General features: G+C 62.0%; 1 protein-coding gene and 1 long non-coding RNA gene across 2 annotated transcripts; both read right to left on the bottom strand.

Moving 5' to 3' along the window:
* Window positions 1–4202: 4202 nt before the first annotated feature.
* LOC137148651 (uncharacterized) lies at window positions 4203–6651 on the bottom strand. The gene is made up of 3 exons (XR_010918544.1): window positions 6512–6651; window positions 5041–5848; window positions 4203–4379 (listed from the first exon to the last, which is right to left on the bottom strand). It is a non-coding gene; the product is annotated as an uncharacterized lncRNA (long non-coding RNA).
* A 105-nt stretch (window positions 6652–6756) lies between these two features.
* LOC137148653 (uncharacterized) lies at window positions 6757–15616 on the bottom strand. The gene is made up of 19 exons (XM_067541574.1): window positions 15578–15616; window positions 14969–15089; window positions 14434–14612; window positions 13974–14096; window positions 13522–13596; window positions 13018–13110; window positions 12682–12777; window positions 12300–12437; window positions 11667–11787; window positions 11131–11309; window positions 10657–10779; window positions 10192–10271; window positions 9688–9790; window positions 9351–9446; window positions 8957–9061; window positions 8360–8495; window positions 7916–8010; window positions 7148–7300; window positions 6757–6762 (listed from the first exon to the last, which is right to left on the bottom strand). Exons 1-19 carry the CDS (start codon window positions 15614–15616, stop codon window positions 6757–6759), a joined length of 2061 nt encoding a protein of 686 aa, XP_067397675.1.
* Window positions 15617–16467: the final 851 nt, after the last annotated feature.

Here is a 16467-nt window from a genome sequence, read left to right as displayed (position 1 = left end):
TATGTTTCTATGTGGGGCGAGGCAGGCACCAGGAGGCAGCAGACTCCATGCCTCCTGGTAAGGGTGGGGAAGGGGCCCCGGCCTCCAGAGATGGTGCTGGAGGCAGCGGTCAGTCCAGATAACGCGGCGGCATGCGGGGGACCCGCAGCAACCTGGGAGTACGCCCTTGGAGTGGCACCGTCCCCAGAGCTGGTGGAGGGAAGAGCCGGGGAAGGGACAATGGGGGAGGGAGAAGGCCCCACCACGGGCGGGGTCGCCATCCGGGCAGGGGCTTTGCCCTTTTTCTTCCCCTGGCCCTTCTTCCCAGCCGAGGGCACACCCCCCGGAGCAGGGGGGACGGTAGCTGAAGCAGCGGCAAAGTCCCTAGAGTCCCCACCCGAGGTGTCCGCCACCGGAGCTCTGGGCCAGATGCCCCGGTGGAGGCGGTGAGGCCAGATGCCGTGGATGGGGGGGGCTTGGGGCAAGGGGCAGGGGCGTCCAGACACACACGCCATCTTGGGAAGGGATAGGGACAGGTCCGTTGGGGGAAGGAAAGGGTGGGGGAGTGCTGAGGGAGAAGGCGGAAAGAAGGGGAAGGTGGACCTCTCCTCCGCGCCAGGCTGAAAGCAGGGGAGGAGGGCACCAGGACAAACGAATATGGAGGGGGGGGGCAAACCAGGCAGGGGCGCAGGGCAACGAACTCACTAGCCTACAGATGGAAACCAGCTCCTCTGGCTGCACTGGGGGCAGGGCTAAGACAACTTAGGGGAGTGCAGTGTGCGGGGGGGGGCAACTTTAAAAGGGGGGGTCAATTAAAGGAATCCATGAGAACTGGGGGGCAGGAGCACAAGGGCCAGAGGAGAAGGGGCAACAGGGAAACTGCTGCTGGCAGGGGGACAGGTGGTGCTTGGGGCAGGAGCAGGGCTGGGGAGGCTCAGGGGGAAACCCCTGAAGCCGGGCGGGGCAGGGAGCAAACAAACCAACTCAGGGGCAGGGCAGGGACAAAGCAACTCAGGGACTGGGGCAAACAAATCAGCTCAGGGGCTGGGCAGGGAGCAAACAAACAAACCAGAAGGGGACCAAAGTAAGGCAGGTGAGGAAACAAACCAAGCAGGTAACAAATAACTGGGGGGGGCAGTGAAAGGAAGGGGGGTGGGGCAGCTACAGGGAAAGGGGGCAAAGGGGGGGCAGGGGTGCCCCCAAGCCCAGGGTATATGTGGATGTGCCCCTGGAACCGGGGAGCAGCGTCCGGGTTTTTCCCCTCTCTGGGTCCTCCTCAGAGGGGGACTACCCCTCCCGGCTACCTCCCACCGGGAGCAGTCTTGTGCCCTTTCCAGGGCAAGCAGTCTAAGGCCAGGCCCTCCAGCAGGGCTGGCAAAGCAAGCAGGCCGATCTCTAGAGCGGCACGGTGGGGAAGGCTTCCTCAAGGTGGGTAGGGAAGGGGGGAGTGGGACGCAGGCCCGCCCGTCTCCACTGCGTCCCAGCCCAGGGCCCTGGCAGTGGCAATGGCGTTTGCCACTGGGTCGGCGGGGCTCCGGCCGCAACACGCCGCCCAGGTTGCCCCTGACTCAGCCACCAACGTGCAGCGATCCCTGGGCTTCTTCCTCCCCGAAACCACCGGTACCTGCCTCCTCTGGGTCACTGAGGTTTGGTAGACCTGCTAGGCCCTCCTCGTCCATGGGCGGCAGCTCGGGGAGCTCCATGGGCTCATCTTCGGAGGGCAGCTCCTCCAGGTCCTGCGGTCCCCAGGCCTTGGGCAGGGCCGGTAGGTTCTCGGGGTCCCAGGCTCGGCACTGCTCTGGCAGGTCCACTTCCAGCTCCCAAGCCCCGGGTGTCATCGGGGGGTTCTCCTCAGGCGCATAGTCCGCAGGGAGCCCCAACGGGCCTCCTTCTGGCTCCCAGGCCATGGGGGTCTCTGGTGGGCCCTCCTCCAACTCCCAGGCCGTGGGGTACTGGGGGAGGCCTCAGTCGATCCCCAGGCTGGATTTAAGGCTGGCCACTCCCTCTCAGTACAGCTCTCCAGCCCGGCCTTAGCCAGGCGCTCTGGAGGAGACACATCCTTCCCCTTCAGCCATCTCCCACCAACTGAGCTCACCGGCCTGGCTTTTAAAGGCCTAGCTCCGCCCCCCTGCTTCCGGTCAGGCGGGGCCACTGGGGCCTTTAAAGGCCTAGACCCGCCCCCTTGCTTCCGGTCAGGGGTTTCCCTGGGGCAGGCCTCTGTCAGCCAGGGTGGGTCTGGCTCCCTCTCTGGGTCCTCCTCAGAGGGGGACCACCCCTCCCGGCTACAGTATAGAGGAGTAGGAGGGCAGCATGGAGGGGGTGCTCGCAGCAATAGCAGAAGGAAACAGCAGGCCAGGAGAAAGTGCCCTGCTGCAGCCGCAGGGGGTGGTGATAGGGAGGCCCCTCATGTACCCACTCCCCCCTGGCTGGCCAGGGGAGGCAGGAAGGCTAGTGGGGCCCCCAAAAGCAAAGGGGGCAGCAGTAGCAGGGGCTCCCCAGCAGCAGTAGGAGGGTGATAGAAGGACGCTAGGTTAGCCCAAGAATGACCAGGGCCCTGTTCCCCTAGCAGCTGCCCAAGGTTTCCTTCAGGCTGATTTGGGCACCTGAGGCCAGGGTCAGCTGAGACCAATTCAGGGCTGCCTGGCAGCAGATAAAAGCTTCCTGCCAGGCAGGTGGGGTGCTCCTGGAGTCTGGAGTTTTGGAGTCTGGGAGAAGGAGAACTGCGAGTGGCAAGAGCCAGAGCCAGAGCCAGAGCCAGAGCCAGAGCCAGAGCCAGAGCCAGAGCCAGAGCCAGAGCCAGAGCCAGAGCCAGAGCCAGAGCCAGAGCCAGAGCCAGAGCCAGAGCCAGAGCCAGAGCCAGAGCCAGAGCCAGAGCCAGAGGAAAGCAGGGGTTTGCCCGTTGGAGTGGCTATTTAGCCCCAATGAAAACCAGGGTAGGGAAGCAGCCCAGAGAGAAAACTTACATGGTGCCTTATAGCAGCAGCCAGCCACTGCTGTCAGCCAGGGTCTCTGGGCTGGTGTCTGAAGAAGAGGGTGGGCTTGGACACCCCCTACCCCGACTGCCCCTGGACCAACCAAGCCTCTCCCTAACCTGGAGAAGAGGGTTTTTTTCCCCTCTCCCTGCTTTAGAACCTAAGGTCCCGAGGGCACTGCACGGCCTGTGAAGGCCTGAAGGAAAACGGGACAGAAGCAAGAAGGCTGCCATCTTAAGACTGGGGGGAACCCCAGGTGGCCATTTTGTGCCCACCGCACTGAAAAAGCGCTTGGCCCACGGGAGTACGAAGACCACCCGACCACAGAGCCTGAGAATGAAATGCAACAAATAAGGCTATATAGATTCTTCTTTATAACTTCTCATTAGCCTATATAGGTGGGGGGGTCAGAAGCCTTGTTTGTGACTGTGTGGAGAATTTACTGTAGTGTTAGCCACCGGATTGGGAAAGTCTGTCCTTTTGCAGCCTCCTCTGAGCCTGGCATTTTCAGGTGAATGGATGGGTCACACCATCCCTTGTAGAACAACCTGAAAAGTTCACCATCATCTTCCTCACCACCATCATCACTTTCCCTCCTCACCAGTGGCCATCATTCTGGCACCTGCCAAGGGCTACATCTCTTTCTTCACTGCCCCTAGATTGGGAGGCAACTTTCATAATGCGATACGCTGAGGGCGCTGTGTTTGATGAGTATTCTGTCGGGATTTTTCCCCTTTTCCTTATTAGTATTTCCTCACTTTGCAAATATTGGAATGTCCTTCTCCTATAGGTTACTACAGCAATGATCTCAACTTGTTCTCACATACCTCAATTCATGACCATGGGTGTCTTGAGGTTGGGTATCTGCATCTGCAGCTCATGTACCTCTTCTGTACATCAGTTCTTTGCCATGACACCCTTGTGGTTGGGTCATGTTCCAGTGGTCAGAAATCCCCCTAAAACACTCCATTTGAACACTCAATGTAAACGACGATTTTTTGGCTTTGGATAATATTTAGAGGCTTTTATTATGGCTATGTCACACTAAAGGATGGAAGGAGAAATATACAAAACCACGGCTTCCTTTGGAAGCTGTTTGTCAGGCTCACTCGCCAGAGGAAAATGCACAAAACATTGGGATGACTTAAGTTCCTGCTTCAGATAGAAAATAGGAAAGGGCTGAAGACGACTAAACCTTCTCTCCACCCAGTAAATAAACTAGGAACTAATAAACTGAAACAAAGGAAACCATTTATTAAGTAACAAATGACAATAAATGGGGAACACAGAACAAAGACATCATGAATAAACCAAGCACCGCGACTGGACACACGGAAAGACGTCAGGGACAGGACAGGAGGAGATAGTAGACCACAGCAGGACGACAGGCAGGGACCGGCCAGTCTCTCTTCTTTCTTCCGTCGGGATCTGTGGTCACAAATGAGAGCACGGGCTGCCACCTGGGTGCACAGCACCCACTGGGGGCTGCCTCAAGACCTTTATAGTTACAGTCTAACCAATCAGGGAACTCCGATATCCCACCTTTGCACATGGCCCCTGGTGTGTGCACGCAGCACGCTGCATCTTTGCACCCGGCACTAACAGGCTGCACTCAGCACTAATTACAACTCAGCTCCATTCATGACATTTCAGCCTTTTGTACACACTTTCCCACCCTGCTGGTGCCTGCTCCAGGACACAAACTGGAGCAGATGGATTTGTAACCGAGGCCGGCCTGGCCGAGTGGGCGGGAGCAGCAGCAGCAGCCGGGGGCTGTGAAGAAGCCTGTCTAGTCAGGAGCAGGATGCAGTTTCTGGGAGGAGGGGGAGGAGAAATCTCTCCCGAGGCACCAGACGTGCCCAGGAGGGGCAGGGCCCAGACAGCTCCCAGAGTGGGGGAAAGGCTCCAGTCCAGGACCCCAGCTCAGCTCCCCTCACACGGCCACGCTGGGGGGAAGCAGAGTGAGGGGGAAGCACGGGCCCAGCACTGACCCTACTGCCCTGCTGGGTCCCTGCAGCCACAGCTCCCAGCCCGTCAGAACCGGCCCGGCCGTGCCAGGGAGCAGGAGCCGGGGGTAAAGGGCACTTACGTCAAATCCTAGGAGGTGGGAGGCGAATGGCAGCAGGGCGGGGCTGCTCCTCAGGCCGTGGCTCTCTCTGGGCTCCAGGCTGGATCCAGAAGCTGACGTGCTGTGGGAGAAGGAGGCTGGTCAGGGTCAATGTTCAGCTGCATGTTCTGTCCCAATGAGCCCCTCCCCCTCCATGTGGGGCTGATCCTCAGGGGCCAGGGTGGAATATGGGACTCGCAGACAGAAGAGCCTCAGAAGAGCTTTTGCTGTCTCAGGGTTTGGCCTGTGTCCTTTTGGTAATGGCCTAGAATTGCCCCATGAGATCAGAGGCTGGGCCTCTCTGTTCAGACATCGAAGACCATCCTCTGCCTCCATCCTGATGTGCTGGGTGTGAGCCAGAGGTTCATGATCCTGCCCATGTCTGCAGCTGCCTGTGTGAAGGGAGGGATTCACGATGCTTCCCTCCGCCGCTCCAGTGATCAGCATCTGTGATAGAGAAGGGCCGACGTGGCAGCTCTCGGGTACCCAGGACTCGGGGTCCCCTTCCTGCAGGAAGAGTGAGACTGGCCCACAGTGACTGGACATCAGCTCCTTCACACAACCAGCCTGTGAGCCATTGACACACTCTCTGCTGGGCTGGGCATGTCATTGCCTTGCAGATTAGGGTGGATGATCTCCTGTGCCCGAGTCCCTTTCACGCATTCCCCTGGGAATACAGCCCCTGACACAGGCTACTTACGGAAATCCCAGTTCCTCTGCCCCCAAAGGAGCAGGCCACCCGACCTGACCAGTTTTACCTTAATCCGCTGCTCCTGTGTCCCACACAGCACTGAAAATAAACCAGGGAAGTCAGCTAAGAACAGCAGAGAGCAGTGGGGGAAAAGGGTTAAAATATAAACCAAAATTAGAAAACGCGAGTGAGTCCCTACACTTTCCTCCTGACTAAAGTTGGGTTTCCCCAAACTTCAGTGACCACAAGCCCCTGATCTACAGGACGGTTCCTCAGCCAATGGATGCACAGAGCCTCTCCCCAGTCAGTGAGAAACAGAACCCGACTTTTGTCTCTCTTCACAGACACAGCTGTTCCCTGGCTGATCCACTGTTCTTTTCCCACCCGCCGCCAAGTGCCCTCAGTCCTTTGCAGTATCTCTGATGATTTCCATTGATAGAATTGGGATGGCACAAGCCTGGACAACTGGGCCTTGCATTGCATCACCGGCTACCAAGGGAAGGGGGACAAAAGGGCTGGAACGGCCCATCCCTGTGACACACCTCGCCAGCCAGGAGAGCCCTGCCTGGGAGGAGGGGGTGACAGAGGGTCAGACCCATGAAAGGGGGAGGGGAAGGAGGCAACTCAAGCCAAAGATGAAACGATCTGGGGGCAGAGGGAAGGACCCCAGCCGCCATGAAAGGAGAAGGTTTACGTCATCGTCCGGGGATCTCTCCCCTCCCGCGAGCCACTTCCCCCATGTACAGGGAGACCCAGCGGTACCTGCAGCCAGGGGCGTGGGCTCCAGGAGATGGAGGGAACCTTTAAGGGCTGCCCACGTCGTCCAGTGACTTCAGCACCTCGGGCACCTGCTTGAGGGTCCGCAGGGCGAAGAGCTGGTGCCAAATCCTGGCCAGTACGTCCTCCAGCTGCCAGGGAACCAGAACCGCTCAGAGACGCTGCAGCCCCCGTTCCCACGAGCCCCCATCCGCCCCCCCCAACCCCACCCCCCGTAGCTCAAGGGTCAGCTACAGCTGAAGGGCAGGGAGGGTTTGGGGGTGTTGGGAGGCTGAGACTTTTCCCCGAGTGACCCCCAGTGACTAATGGGGGAGCCGAGAGATGGCAGCCCTGGGGAAAGGGGCCGATAGGCAGCCCCCCCGGCCCCATATCCTCCAATTCTCCCCAGAGCAGGGCCAGCCCAGGGGCAGCAGGGCCAGCTCCCAGCCCATAGGCCTGAGCCCGGCCTGCTCACTCTGCCCAGCCCCGGCACTGCTCAGCCTGTGCAGGGACGAGGCAGCCAGGGACGGGCTCTGGTGCTGTGAACAGTGTGGCAGGGTGGCAGTGCCCAGAGGGGAAAGACCCTGGCCCAGAGGGGAAAGACCCGGACCCCCCATCCCTGCCCCTGCCCCAGCTGCTCACCGTGTTCCCCAGCAGCTGGTCGGCTTCTCCCAGGAGGGCGTAGGTGAGCAGCAGCCCTGCCTGGCTGAGGCGCAGCAGGGGGTGGTGGGCGGCCAGCAGCGCCGTCTGCTGGAAAGATCTCCTCTGCCCCTCGGAGAAGATCTTCCCGAAGACCTAAAACCAACAGGGCACAAGGCTGGGCCAGACGCCCCGAGGCAGCTCCTCGTCCCGGGGCGGGAAGGTCTCACCCAGAGCGGCCTGGCAGGCGGGGAGAGTCCCCCTGTGCCCGAGGGAGCTGCTTCTCCTGGAGACCTGTGGGGCCCGGGCTCAGGAGTGACCCTTCACTGGCAGCATCCAGGCCCGTAGGTTACACAAGCCTCTGACGCTCTGTGTGGAGCTGGACCCACTGCAGGGCTGGGCCGTGCGGGGACGTATCTGGTGTGAACTTGACACGCTCAGGGTGCATCTCCCAGGGACCATCTGGGACCCGCACTGCTCCCAGCAGCAGTGGCCGGGAAACAGGGCTGGGACCTGGGGCTCTCGAGGTTCAATCCTGCATTAACTCCACCTCCCAGGGACTCTGGGCCAGGCCGCAGAGAATCCATCCACTGCCCCAGCTCAGCCGTTAGTCAGGCTCCAACTCGGGGCCTTCCGCGCCAGCCCCCGAAGCTGAAGGAGGAACTGCAGAAGCTGGGAATAAGTAGCAGGCTCCTGTCCTGGAGCCGGGAGGCAGCCACTGCAGGGAGCCCCGTGCTGGGCTAGTGCCAGGCCCTGGCTCAGTGCCCTTACCTGCCCCACCCTGGCCGTGTTGACATAGGCCAGGAGCCGGCTGTCCTGGGGCACGTCACGGCTCCACAGCTGTTCGGCCTCGTGGATGCTCAGCCCTGCAGACAGACAGACGTGGCTCAGGTTTGTCATTCCTGGTTCGGGGCCAGTTTCCTTCCACCCAGGGGTGGCTGCACAGCACGCTGGGCTCCCAGCAGCTCCTCTCCTGCCCCCTCCCCAGCTGGCAGACCCGGGGGGGCTCATTTACCCAGGGCTGGCACAGAGCTGGTTCCATTCACCCTTTTCCCTCCTTCCCCCTAGTGCAGAGGGACACGATGGACTCATCATCCCGCTGGGTCGCTCTCCGAGGAGGGACTCGCTCCTACAGGGCCCCATGGCCCAGCTGGCTCAGTCTCAGAGGAGGGGCTCGTGTGTGCAGGGTCCCAGTGCCCCGCGGGCAGCGCTTACCCCTGCGGTGCAGCAGCAGCTGGTACAGCCAGTAAATCCCTGCCTTGGCCTGCTGGGCGATGTCCTCTGCTGGGTCTGTGATGGAGAGACCCAGCTCTGCCACCAGGTGCCCCATCCGGGGGAACTCAGACGAGCTCTGGCGGGAGGAAGGGGAGGGGGATCCATCAGCATCTCAGCTTCAGCTCCCATCTCCCCCAGGCCAGGAGTCTCTCCCTTCCCAGGTCCTGTGGGGCACAGCGGGGGAGGAGCAAAAGCCCCAGTTCCCCGGCCTGGCCCAAAAACAGCGCGGAGCAGAGGGACTAGGGCAGGGCCCTGCACGAGGAATCACTTCCCCCACTGCTCCAGGGTGATAAGAAGGACTCAGGGCCAGGCCCAACCAGGCGGCAGTGGCCGGGGAGCAGAGGCCCCCCACAGACCCTAGGGACACCACTTAGCCAGGAGAAGAGGAACTTACCTCTGACGTCTCTGACTCCCAGCTCTGACACATCCGCACACGGCCCGTCCCAAAGCTGGGCCCCGGCACCCCAGACTGCACAGCCTGCAGAGCCAGCCCTGCCTACGCCCGGGGTCAGAGATTGGGACTCAAAGGTCACTTACGTCAAACCCTGGGAGGAGGCTGGTGTATCTCAGCAGGGCCGTGCTGGTCCTCATGGCCCTGGCTCTCTCCTTGGTGTTCGTGGAGCGGATCCAGAAGCCGATGTGCTGTGGGAGAAGGAGGCGGGTTATGGTGCAGAGCAGGCACACGTCAGTCTCCCCTTCACACACAGCCGTGCAGAGCCAGGCTTGCAGGCCCAGCTCTGTCCTTCTGTCCCCGGAAGGAGGACAGCACCGCCTGGCCCTGCCTGCCCTGGCCAAAGTGTCCCTGGGAGTCCCAGTGAGAGAGACACCATGGAAACATGGAAACGTGGATCTTCCTGTGTCTCCTTTGTAGCTCCCCACGGAGTTGGGGCAGAATTCCCCTCGTGTCCCAGCCCAGCCCCACCACTCTCACCTCCAAGATGTGCTGCAGATGGTCCACGCTGGGAGATGCTGTCAGCAGAGCCCTGAGCATCACATCCAGCTTCTCCTCCAAGGACTTGTGCAGAGCCTGCAAAGGGGAGGGAGAGCCGGGGGTCAGCAGCTCCATGGGAATGGGGGAACCCCTGCCACAGCCCAGCCTCTCCTGTCCCGACCCCTCCCTGTGCAGGTAGCCAGAGCTCATGGCAGGATGACAGCTGGCTCCTCGACCCTCGCTCTTAGGGCTTCTCTGCCGAGGGCCTGAAATACCACAGCACAGAACATGGAAGGAAGGAAGGAATCTCCCATGCATGGGCAGGACGACGATGTACCTGGATGTAGAGGTCCCTGATTGTGTCCATCCGGAAGACGCGGGACATGGCGGCCTGCAGGAGGCGGGATTCCAGCTCTCGCTCGAGGGGGGGCTGCAGGTTGCTGGGAGCACAGAGAAGCCGGCATTAGACTTTCCAGCGGGGCTGGGATGGGCACTGACATGGGCATGAAACCGTGAGGAGCTACACACCGCACGGAGAGGATGGAAACTGGACATGGCAGGGCAGGAGCCTGGCCGAGGTCACCCAGCCAGTCAGTGCAGAGCTGGGACAGAGCCCATTCCCCTGCCATGCCCATGGGCCCTGCCACCCTCCTGTGCCCCTGGCAGTGCCCCTCTCCCTGAGCCAGCTCAGCCCCCTGGCCGTGAGATCCCAGCCCGGAGGGAGGGACCATCCCCAGCCAAAGGAGGAATGGCCACGGCTGGGAGACGCCCGGGGGTGCCGGGACTCCCGGCTCTGGCCGGAGGAGCAGGGGCTGGGCGAGCCGGGCAGGGGCCCTGGTACCTGAGGTTGCCCACGGCGACCACGGAGCAGGAGAGGATGGAGCTGGGCCCAGAGTCCAAGGGCAGCGCCTCCAGCAGCTCCTGGGAGACCCAGAGGAGACGAAGCCGCGTGTGAGATTCAGGCCCAGAGAGGAGGCTGCCAGCGCCCAGACATGGCCAGTGGGATCCCCCAGCACAGCTGGGCCCTGTCCTCCCAATTCCCTCCTTCCCCTCACACCCACTGAAACCCCCCAACCCTCCCCACCCTCCCCATCAGCTGCCCCCAGCCCCACGATTCCCCACCAGCCCCTAGAGATTCCACCCACAATTTCCCTTCTGTTGATGCCCAGGTCCTGTTCTCAGGGGTCCCTGCTCTCTACTTGCCCCTCCTCAGCCCCACTGATCTGCCCCCCTGCCCTAGCAAGCCGTGTTCTCCTCCCACGTATGCTTCCCTCCCGCCAGGCGCCCGGAGCCGTGTCTCACTCACCGCGATCCTCTGCGCCACGACCGCTTTGGAGCCGGGGGGCTCCAGGGTGTCCCGCCCGATCTTCTGTGCGTGGAAGCACATGGGGGGGATGGCGCGCAGGAACTTGATCTGCTCCGCCACGGTCTGAGCCCCATGGGGGGGGAGACGAGAGAGAGAGTCTGTTCCCAGAGTCCTACGGGGCCCCCCAACCTGGATCCTGGGATCATACCCACCAGGGAGAGGCTGGAAACCCCCCCATTCCTGAACCCAGCGCCTGCTGCAGCACAGACAGAGTCACGGACTGGGGCAGGGCTTGTGGGTTGAGGTGACCCCAGAATGTGAGACAAACTTTCCCCCTGGGGTTCCAGACGCCAGGGGATCAATGTCCGCATTAGGGGCTGTGGATTCTCTGGGATTAGCCCCCCCCCGCAGGGAGCTGGGATGGGACGGGGGCAGGACGGACTCGTTTGCCACTCAGCTGGGCGATGTTCGTACCATGTCACCAGCCTGGAGATGCTCCATGACGGTCTTCCGGGTCGCTTCCTCCACGGTCAGATCCTCATCCTCTTCCTCGTCGTCATTGTCAGGGTCCTCCTCTTCCTTGGCCGGGTCTTCGTCCTTCTCCTCTGACTCTGTGCACAGATCCTCTCCCTCCTGTTGGTTACTGACGGTCTCTGCATCGGGGAGAGAAGGAGAGAGGCTGAACCTGCTGCTGCTGGGAGAAGGAAGGCGAAGGAGGAGGCATGGCACAGAGAAGGGTTAATGCTCCCCTGTCCCATGGATGGGTCCTGTGGCAGAGAGGGCCCCACATTGTCCTGGCCTCCCTGGGAGATGCTGCCCCAAGAGTATCAGGGACCCACTTGCTCCGCCCGTGCCCTGCTGCAGGGGCAGCTGTGTGACTCCTGCTGCATCAGTGGGGCCCATGGCTCAGGCCAGACCCCTTGGCTGGGATCTTCAATAACTGCAGCTGAGTAGCGGGGACCCAGCTATGTCCGGCCCCACACCGCTCCTGGTGCCAGGGCTCTTCTCACCTGTGCGCAGGGGGTAGCATACAGTATTCCAGCTCCAGGGAGTCTCTGGGGAGCTGCTGCTGTCTCCTTGGGAGCAGGCTGAGCTGCTGGTGCTGCTGACGGTGTAGGTATCCCCCGTCCACTGCTCGGGGGAGGCAGGGAGGTCTTCAGGAAGCGTGCAGGGCGATGCCTCCTGCTGGGCCGTGAGGCTGGTCTCCTGGGAGCTGTCCTTCCAGCACCAGCAGCCCCACAGATGCCATGCTCGGCTCCCCTCCTGCGCTGGGTCCCGCCTGCCCAACCAGGACGTGGGCCACCTCCAACTCCATCTGGAGCACGCCTCTGTCCGCTCGGCACCTGCTCTGTGCGCTGGTCTCCTCCTGCGCAGGAAGGCAGGGCATGTCCACCTCCTACGCTGGACAGGAGCTGCTTCTACCCCCGCAGGGATGGGGGGGCCGCTCTCCTTCTGGGGCTGCTGGCAGCTGCATCCCTCCGGTGCCGGGGCCACTCGTGCTGTCCTCCTCCGCACCCGCCATAGCACGTCCATCCTGGAACCGAGCAGGGAGCAGCCGTGAGTCTGGGGAAAGGCAGCCTCTCCCCAGTGGGCCTGTCTGCCGGCTGGGTGCCTGGGCCTGGGATCCGCACACACGGCCGCACCTCACAGGACAGGCTGCTCCCAAAACTGCCCAGCACCATCCCCTCAAAGGTGGCAGGGAGGCTGGCGTGGGGCCGGCTGGTCCTCATGGCCCTGGCTCTCTCCTTGGTGTTCGTGGACCGGATCCAGAAGCCGATGTGCTGTGGGAGAAGGAGGCGGGTTACAGAGCAGGCACACGTCAGTGTGCAGAGCCAGGCTTGCAGGCCCAGCTCTGTCCTTCTGTCCCCGGAAGGAGGACAGCACCGCCTGGCCCTGCCTGCCCTGGCCAAAGTGCCCCTGGGGGTCCCAGTGAGACAGACACCATGGCCTGTGTCTCCTTTGTAGCTCCCCACGGAGTTGGGGCAGAATTCCCCTCATGCCCCGGCCCAGCCCCGCCACGCTCACCTCCAAGGTGTGCTGCAGATGGTCCACGCTGGGGGATGCTGTCAGCAGAGCCCTGAGCATTACATCCAGCTTCTCCTCCAAGGACTTGTGCAGAGCCTGCAAAGGGGAGGGAGAGCCGGGGGTCAGCAGCCCATGGGAATGGGGGAACCCCTGCCACAGCCCAGCCTCTCCTGTCCCGACCCCTCCCTGTGCAGGTAGCCAGAGCTCATGGCAGGATGACAGCTGGCTCCTCCACCCTCGCTCTAAGGGCTTCTCTGCCGAGGGCCTGAAATACCACAGCACAGAAGATGGAAGGAAGGAAGGAATCTCCCATGCACGGGCAGGACGACGATGTACCTGGATGTAGGGGTCCCTGATTGTTTCCATCCGGAAGACGCGGGACATGGCGGCCTGCAGGAGGCGGGATTCCAGCTCTCGCTCGAGGGGGGGCTGCAGGTTGCTGGGAGCACAGAGAAGCCGGCATTAGACTTTCCAGCGGGGCTGGGATGGGCACTGACATGGGCATGAAACCGTGAGGAGCTACACACCGTGCGGCGAGGATGGGAACTGGATATGGTGGGGCAGGAGCCTGGCCGAGGTCACCCAGCCAGTCAGTGCAGAGCTGGGACAGAGCCCATTCCCCTGCACTGCCCTTGGGCCCTGCCGCCCTCCTGTGCCCCTGGCAGTGCCCCTCTCCATGAGCCAGCTCAGCCCCGTGGCCGTGAGATCCCAGCCCAGAGGGAGGGACCATCCCCAGCCAAAGGAGGAACGGCCACGGCTGGGAGATGCCCGGGGGTGCCGGGACTCCCGGCTCTGGCCGGAGGAGCAGGGGCTGGGCGAGCCGGGCAGGGGCCCTGGTACCTGAGGTCCGGCGACCACGGAGCAGGAGAGGATGGAGCTGGGCCCAGAGTCCAAGGGCAGCACCTCCAGCAGCTCCTGGGAGACCCGGAGACGAAGCCGCGTGTGAGATTCAGGCCCAGAGAGGAGGCTGCCCAGCGCCCAGACACGGCCAGTGGGATCCCCCAGCACAGCTGGGCCCTGTCCTCCCAACTCCCTCCTTCCCCTCACACCCACTGAAACCCCCCAACCCTCCCCACCCTCCCCATCAGCTGCCCCCAGCCCCACGATTCCCCACCGGCCCCTAGAACCCACAATTTCCCTTCTGTTGATGCCCAGGTCCTGTTCTCAGGGGTCCCTGCTCTCTACTTCCCCCTCCTCAGCCCCACTGATCTGCCCCCCTGCCCTAGCAAGCCGTGTTCTCCTCCCACGTATACTGCCCTCCCGCCAGGCGCCCGGAGCCGTGTCTCACTCACCGCGATCCTCTGCGCCACGACCGCTTTGGAGCCGGGGGGCTCCAGGGTGTCCCGCCCGATCTTCTGTGCATGGAAGCACATGGGGGGGATGGCGCGCAGGAACTTGATCTGCTCCGCCACGGTCTGAGCCCCACGGGGGGGAGACGAGAGAGAGAGTCTGTTCCCAGAGTCCCACGGGGCCCCCCAACCTGGATCCTGGGATCATACCCACCAGGGAGAGGCTGGAAACCCCCCCATTCCTGAACCCAGCGCCTGCTGCAGCACAGACAGAGTCACGGACTGGGGCAGGGCTTGTGGGTTGAGGCAACCCCAGAATGTGAGACAAACGTTCCCCCGGGGTGCCAGACACCAGGGGATCAATGTCTGCATTAGGGGCTGTGGACTAGCCCCCCCGCAGAGAGCTGGGATGGGACGGGGACAGGATGGACTCATTTGCCGCTCAGCTGGGCAATGTTCGTACCATGTCACCATCCTGGAGATGCTCCATGACGGTCTTCCGGGTCGCTTCCTCCACGGTCAGATCCTCATCCTCTTCCTCGTCGTCATCGTCAGGGTCCTCCTCTTCCTTGGCCGGGTCTTCGTCCTTCTCCTCTGACTCTGTGCACAGATCCTCTCCCTCCTGTTGGTTACTGACGGTCTCTGCATCGGGGAGAGAAGAGAGAGGCTGAACCTGCTGCTGCTGGGAGAAGGAAGGCGAAGGAGGAGGCATGGCACAGAGAAGGGTTAATGCTCCCCTGTCCCATGGATGGGTCCTGTGGCAGAGAGGGCCCCACACTGTCCTGGCCTCCCTGGGAGATGCTGCCCCAAGAGTACCAGGGACCCACTTGCTCGGCCCATGCCCTGCTGCAGGTGCAGCTGTGTGACTCCTGCTGCATCAGTGGGGCACATGGCTCAGGCCAGACCCCTTGGCTGGGATCTTCAATAACTGCAGCTGAGCAGCGGGGACCCAGCTGTGTCTGGCCCCACACCCCTCCTGGTGCCAGGGCTCTGCTCACCTGTGCGCAGGGGGTAGCATACAGTATTCCAGCTCCAGGGAGTCTCCAGGGAGCTGCTGCTGTCTCCTTGGGAGCAGGCTGAGCTGCTGGTGCTGCTGACGGTGTAGGTATCCCCCGTCCACTGCTCGGGGGAGGCAGGGAGGTCTTCAGGAAGCGTGCAGGGCGATGCTTCCTGCTGGGCCGTGAGGCTGGTCTCCTGGGGGCTGTCCTTCCAGCACCAGCAGCCCCACAGACGCCTCGCCCAGCTCCCCTCCTGCGCTGGGTCCCGCCTGCCCAGCCAGGACGTGGGCCACCTCCAACTCCATCTGGACTCCACCTCTGTCCGCTCGGCGCCTGCTCTGTGCACTGGTGTCCTCCTGCGCAGGAAGACAGGGCATGTCCACCTCCTAGGCTGGGGAGGAGCTGCTTCTATCCCCGCGGGGATGGGGGGGCAGCTGCATCCCTCTGGTGCCGGGGCCACCCGCGCCGTCCTCCTCCGCACCCGCCATAGCACGTCCATCCTGGAACCGAGCAGGGAGCAGCCGTGAGTCTGGGGAAAGGCAACCTCTCCCCAGTGGGCCTGTCTGCCCGGCTGGGTGCCTGGGCTGGGATCCACACACACAGCCGCACCTCATAGGACAGGCTGCTCCCAAAGATGCCCAGCACCATCCCTGCACTGGGACCCCAGGGGAGTCTCACCGTGTAGGGCAGTGGGGTCAGGACCTGAGACCTGCAGTTAGGCTGAATAAGCAGCTCCCTCCTCCAGCCCAGGCCACCCTCCCTGCCCGGTCGGAGATGGAATAGAAACCAGGCATCCGGGTTTCTGCAAATTGTTATAATTTTCACAGAGATGCAGAGAAAACGTCACAAAAGCTCAGGCTGACAGTAACTGAGGGGCCAGCCTTTGGTCTGAAGGTGACCCAGAGAAAGTGGGGGCAATTGGAGAAATGCGCAGTCCCAGGGATGCTAAAGGAATCCAGAGATTCCTTGCAATGGTCCATTATTTAGCTAAATTGTGAAATCATCTGTGTGATCCTGTTGGCAGCTGACACAGCGAGACTCCTTATATGCAGGCAGGAAAGGATGGGTGGCTGGCTCCTATTCTGAAATATGACAACCCAAAAGAACCCCTGAACCTACAATGTGATGCACCCAAGATGAGTCCAGGGGCTACCAGGCTGGAAGGGCTGTTACGTTCGTGAGCAGAGCATTGTCCATGAGTGCGAAGGGATCCGCTCCATTGGGTAACGAGTGATTAGCAATACTCTTGGAGTGGAAAAAATTCACCGAGGTAATTATGGTTGCCTCAGGGACAAACAATCTGAGCATAAACCTCCGGAAAGCATCTGGAGAAAGCCCTTCCTCGGTGCACCAAAGCGCTCATGGCAGATGAGGATGTGTTTGAAGAGACACGGTGCACACAGCCAATCCTGCCCAGGCAGAGACTTGGTGCTGGTGGACACGCGGAACCCTGCATGTCTGTCAGGAACCAGCAGGAGAGATCCGTAGAGGCCGAGGAG

This window comes from Emydura macquarii, unplaced genomic scaffold (assembly GCF_026122565.2).
Source record: "Emydura macquarii macquarii isolate MOO-44397 ecotype Brisbane River unplaced genomic scaffold, CSIRO-AGI_Emac_v2 contig_676, whole genome shotgun sequence".
Taxonomy (NCBI): domain Eukaryota; kingdom Metazoa; phylum Chordata; order Testudines; family Chelidae; genus Emydura; species Emydura macquarii.
Note: the sequence above shows the minus strand (reverse complement) of the source record. Positions and strands in the feature narration are given on the sequence as shown.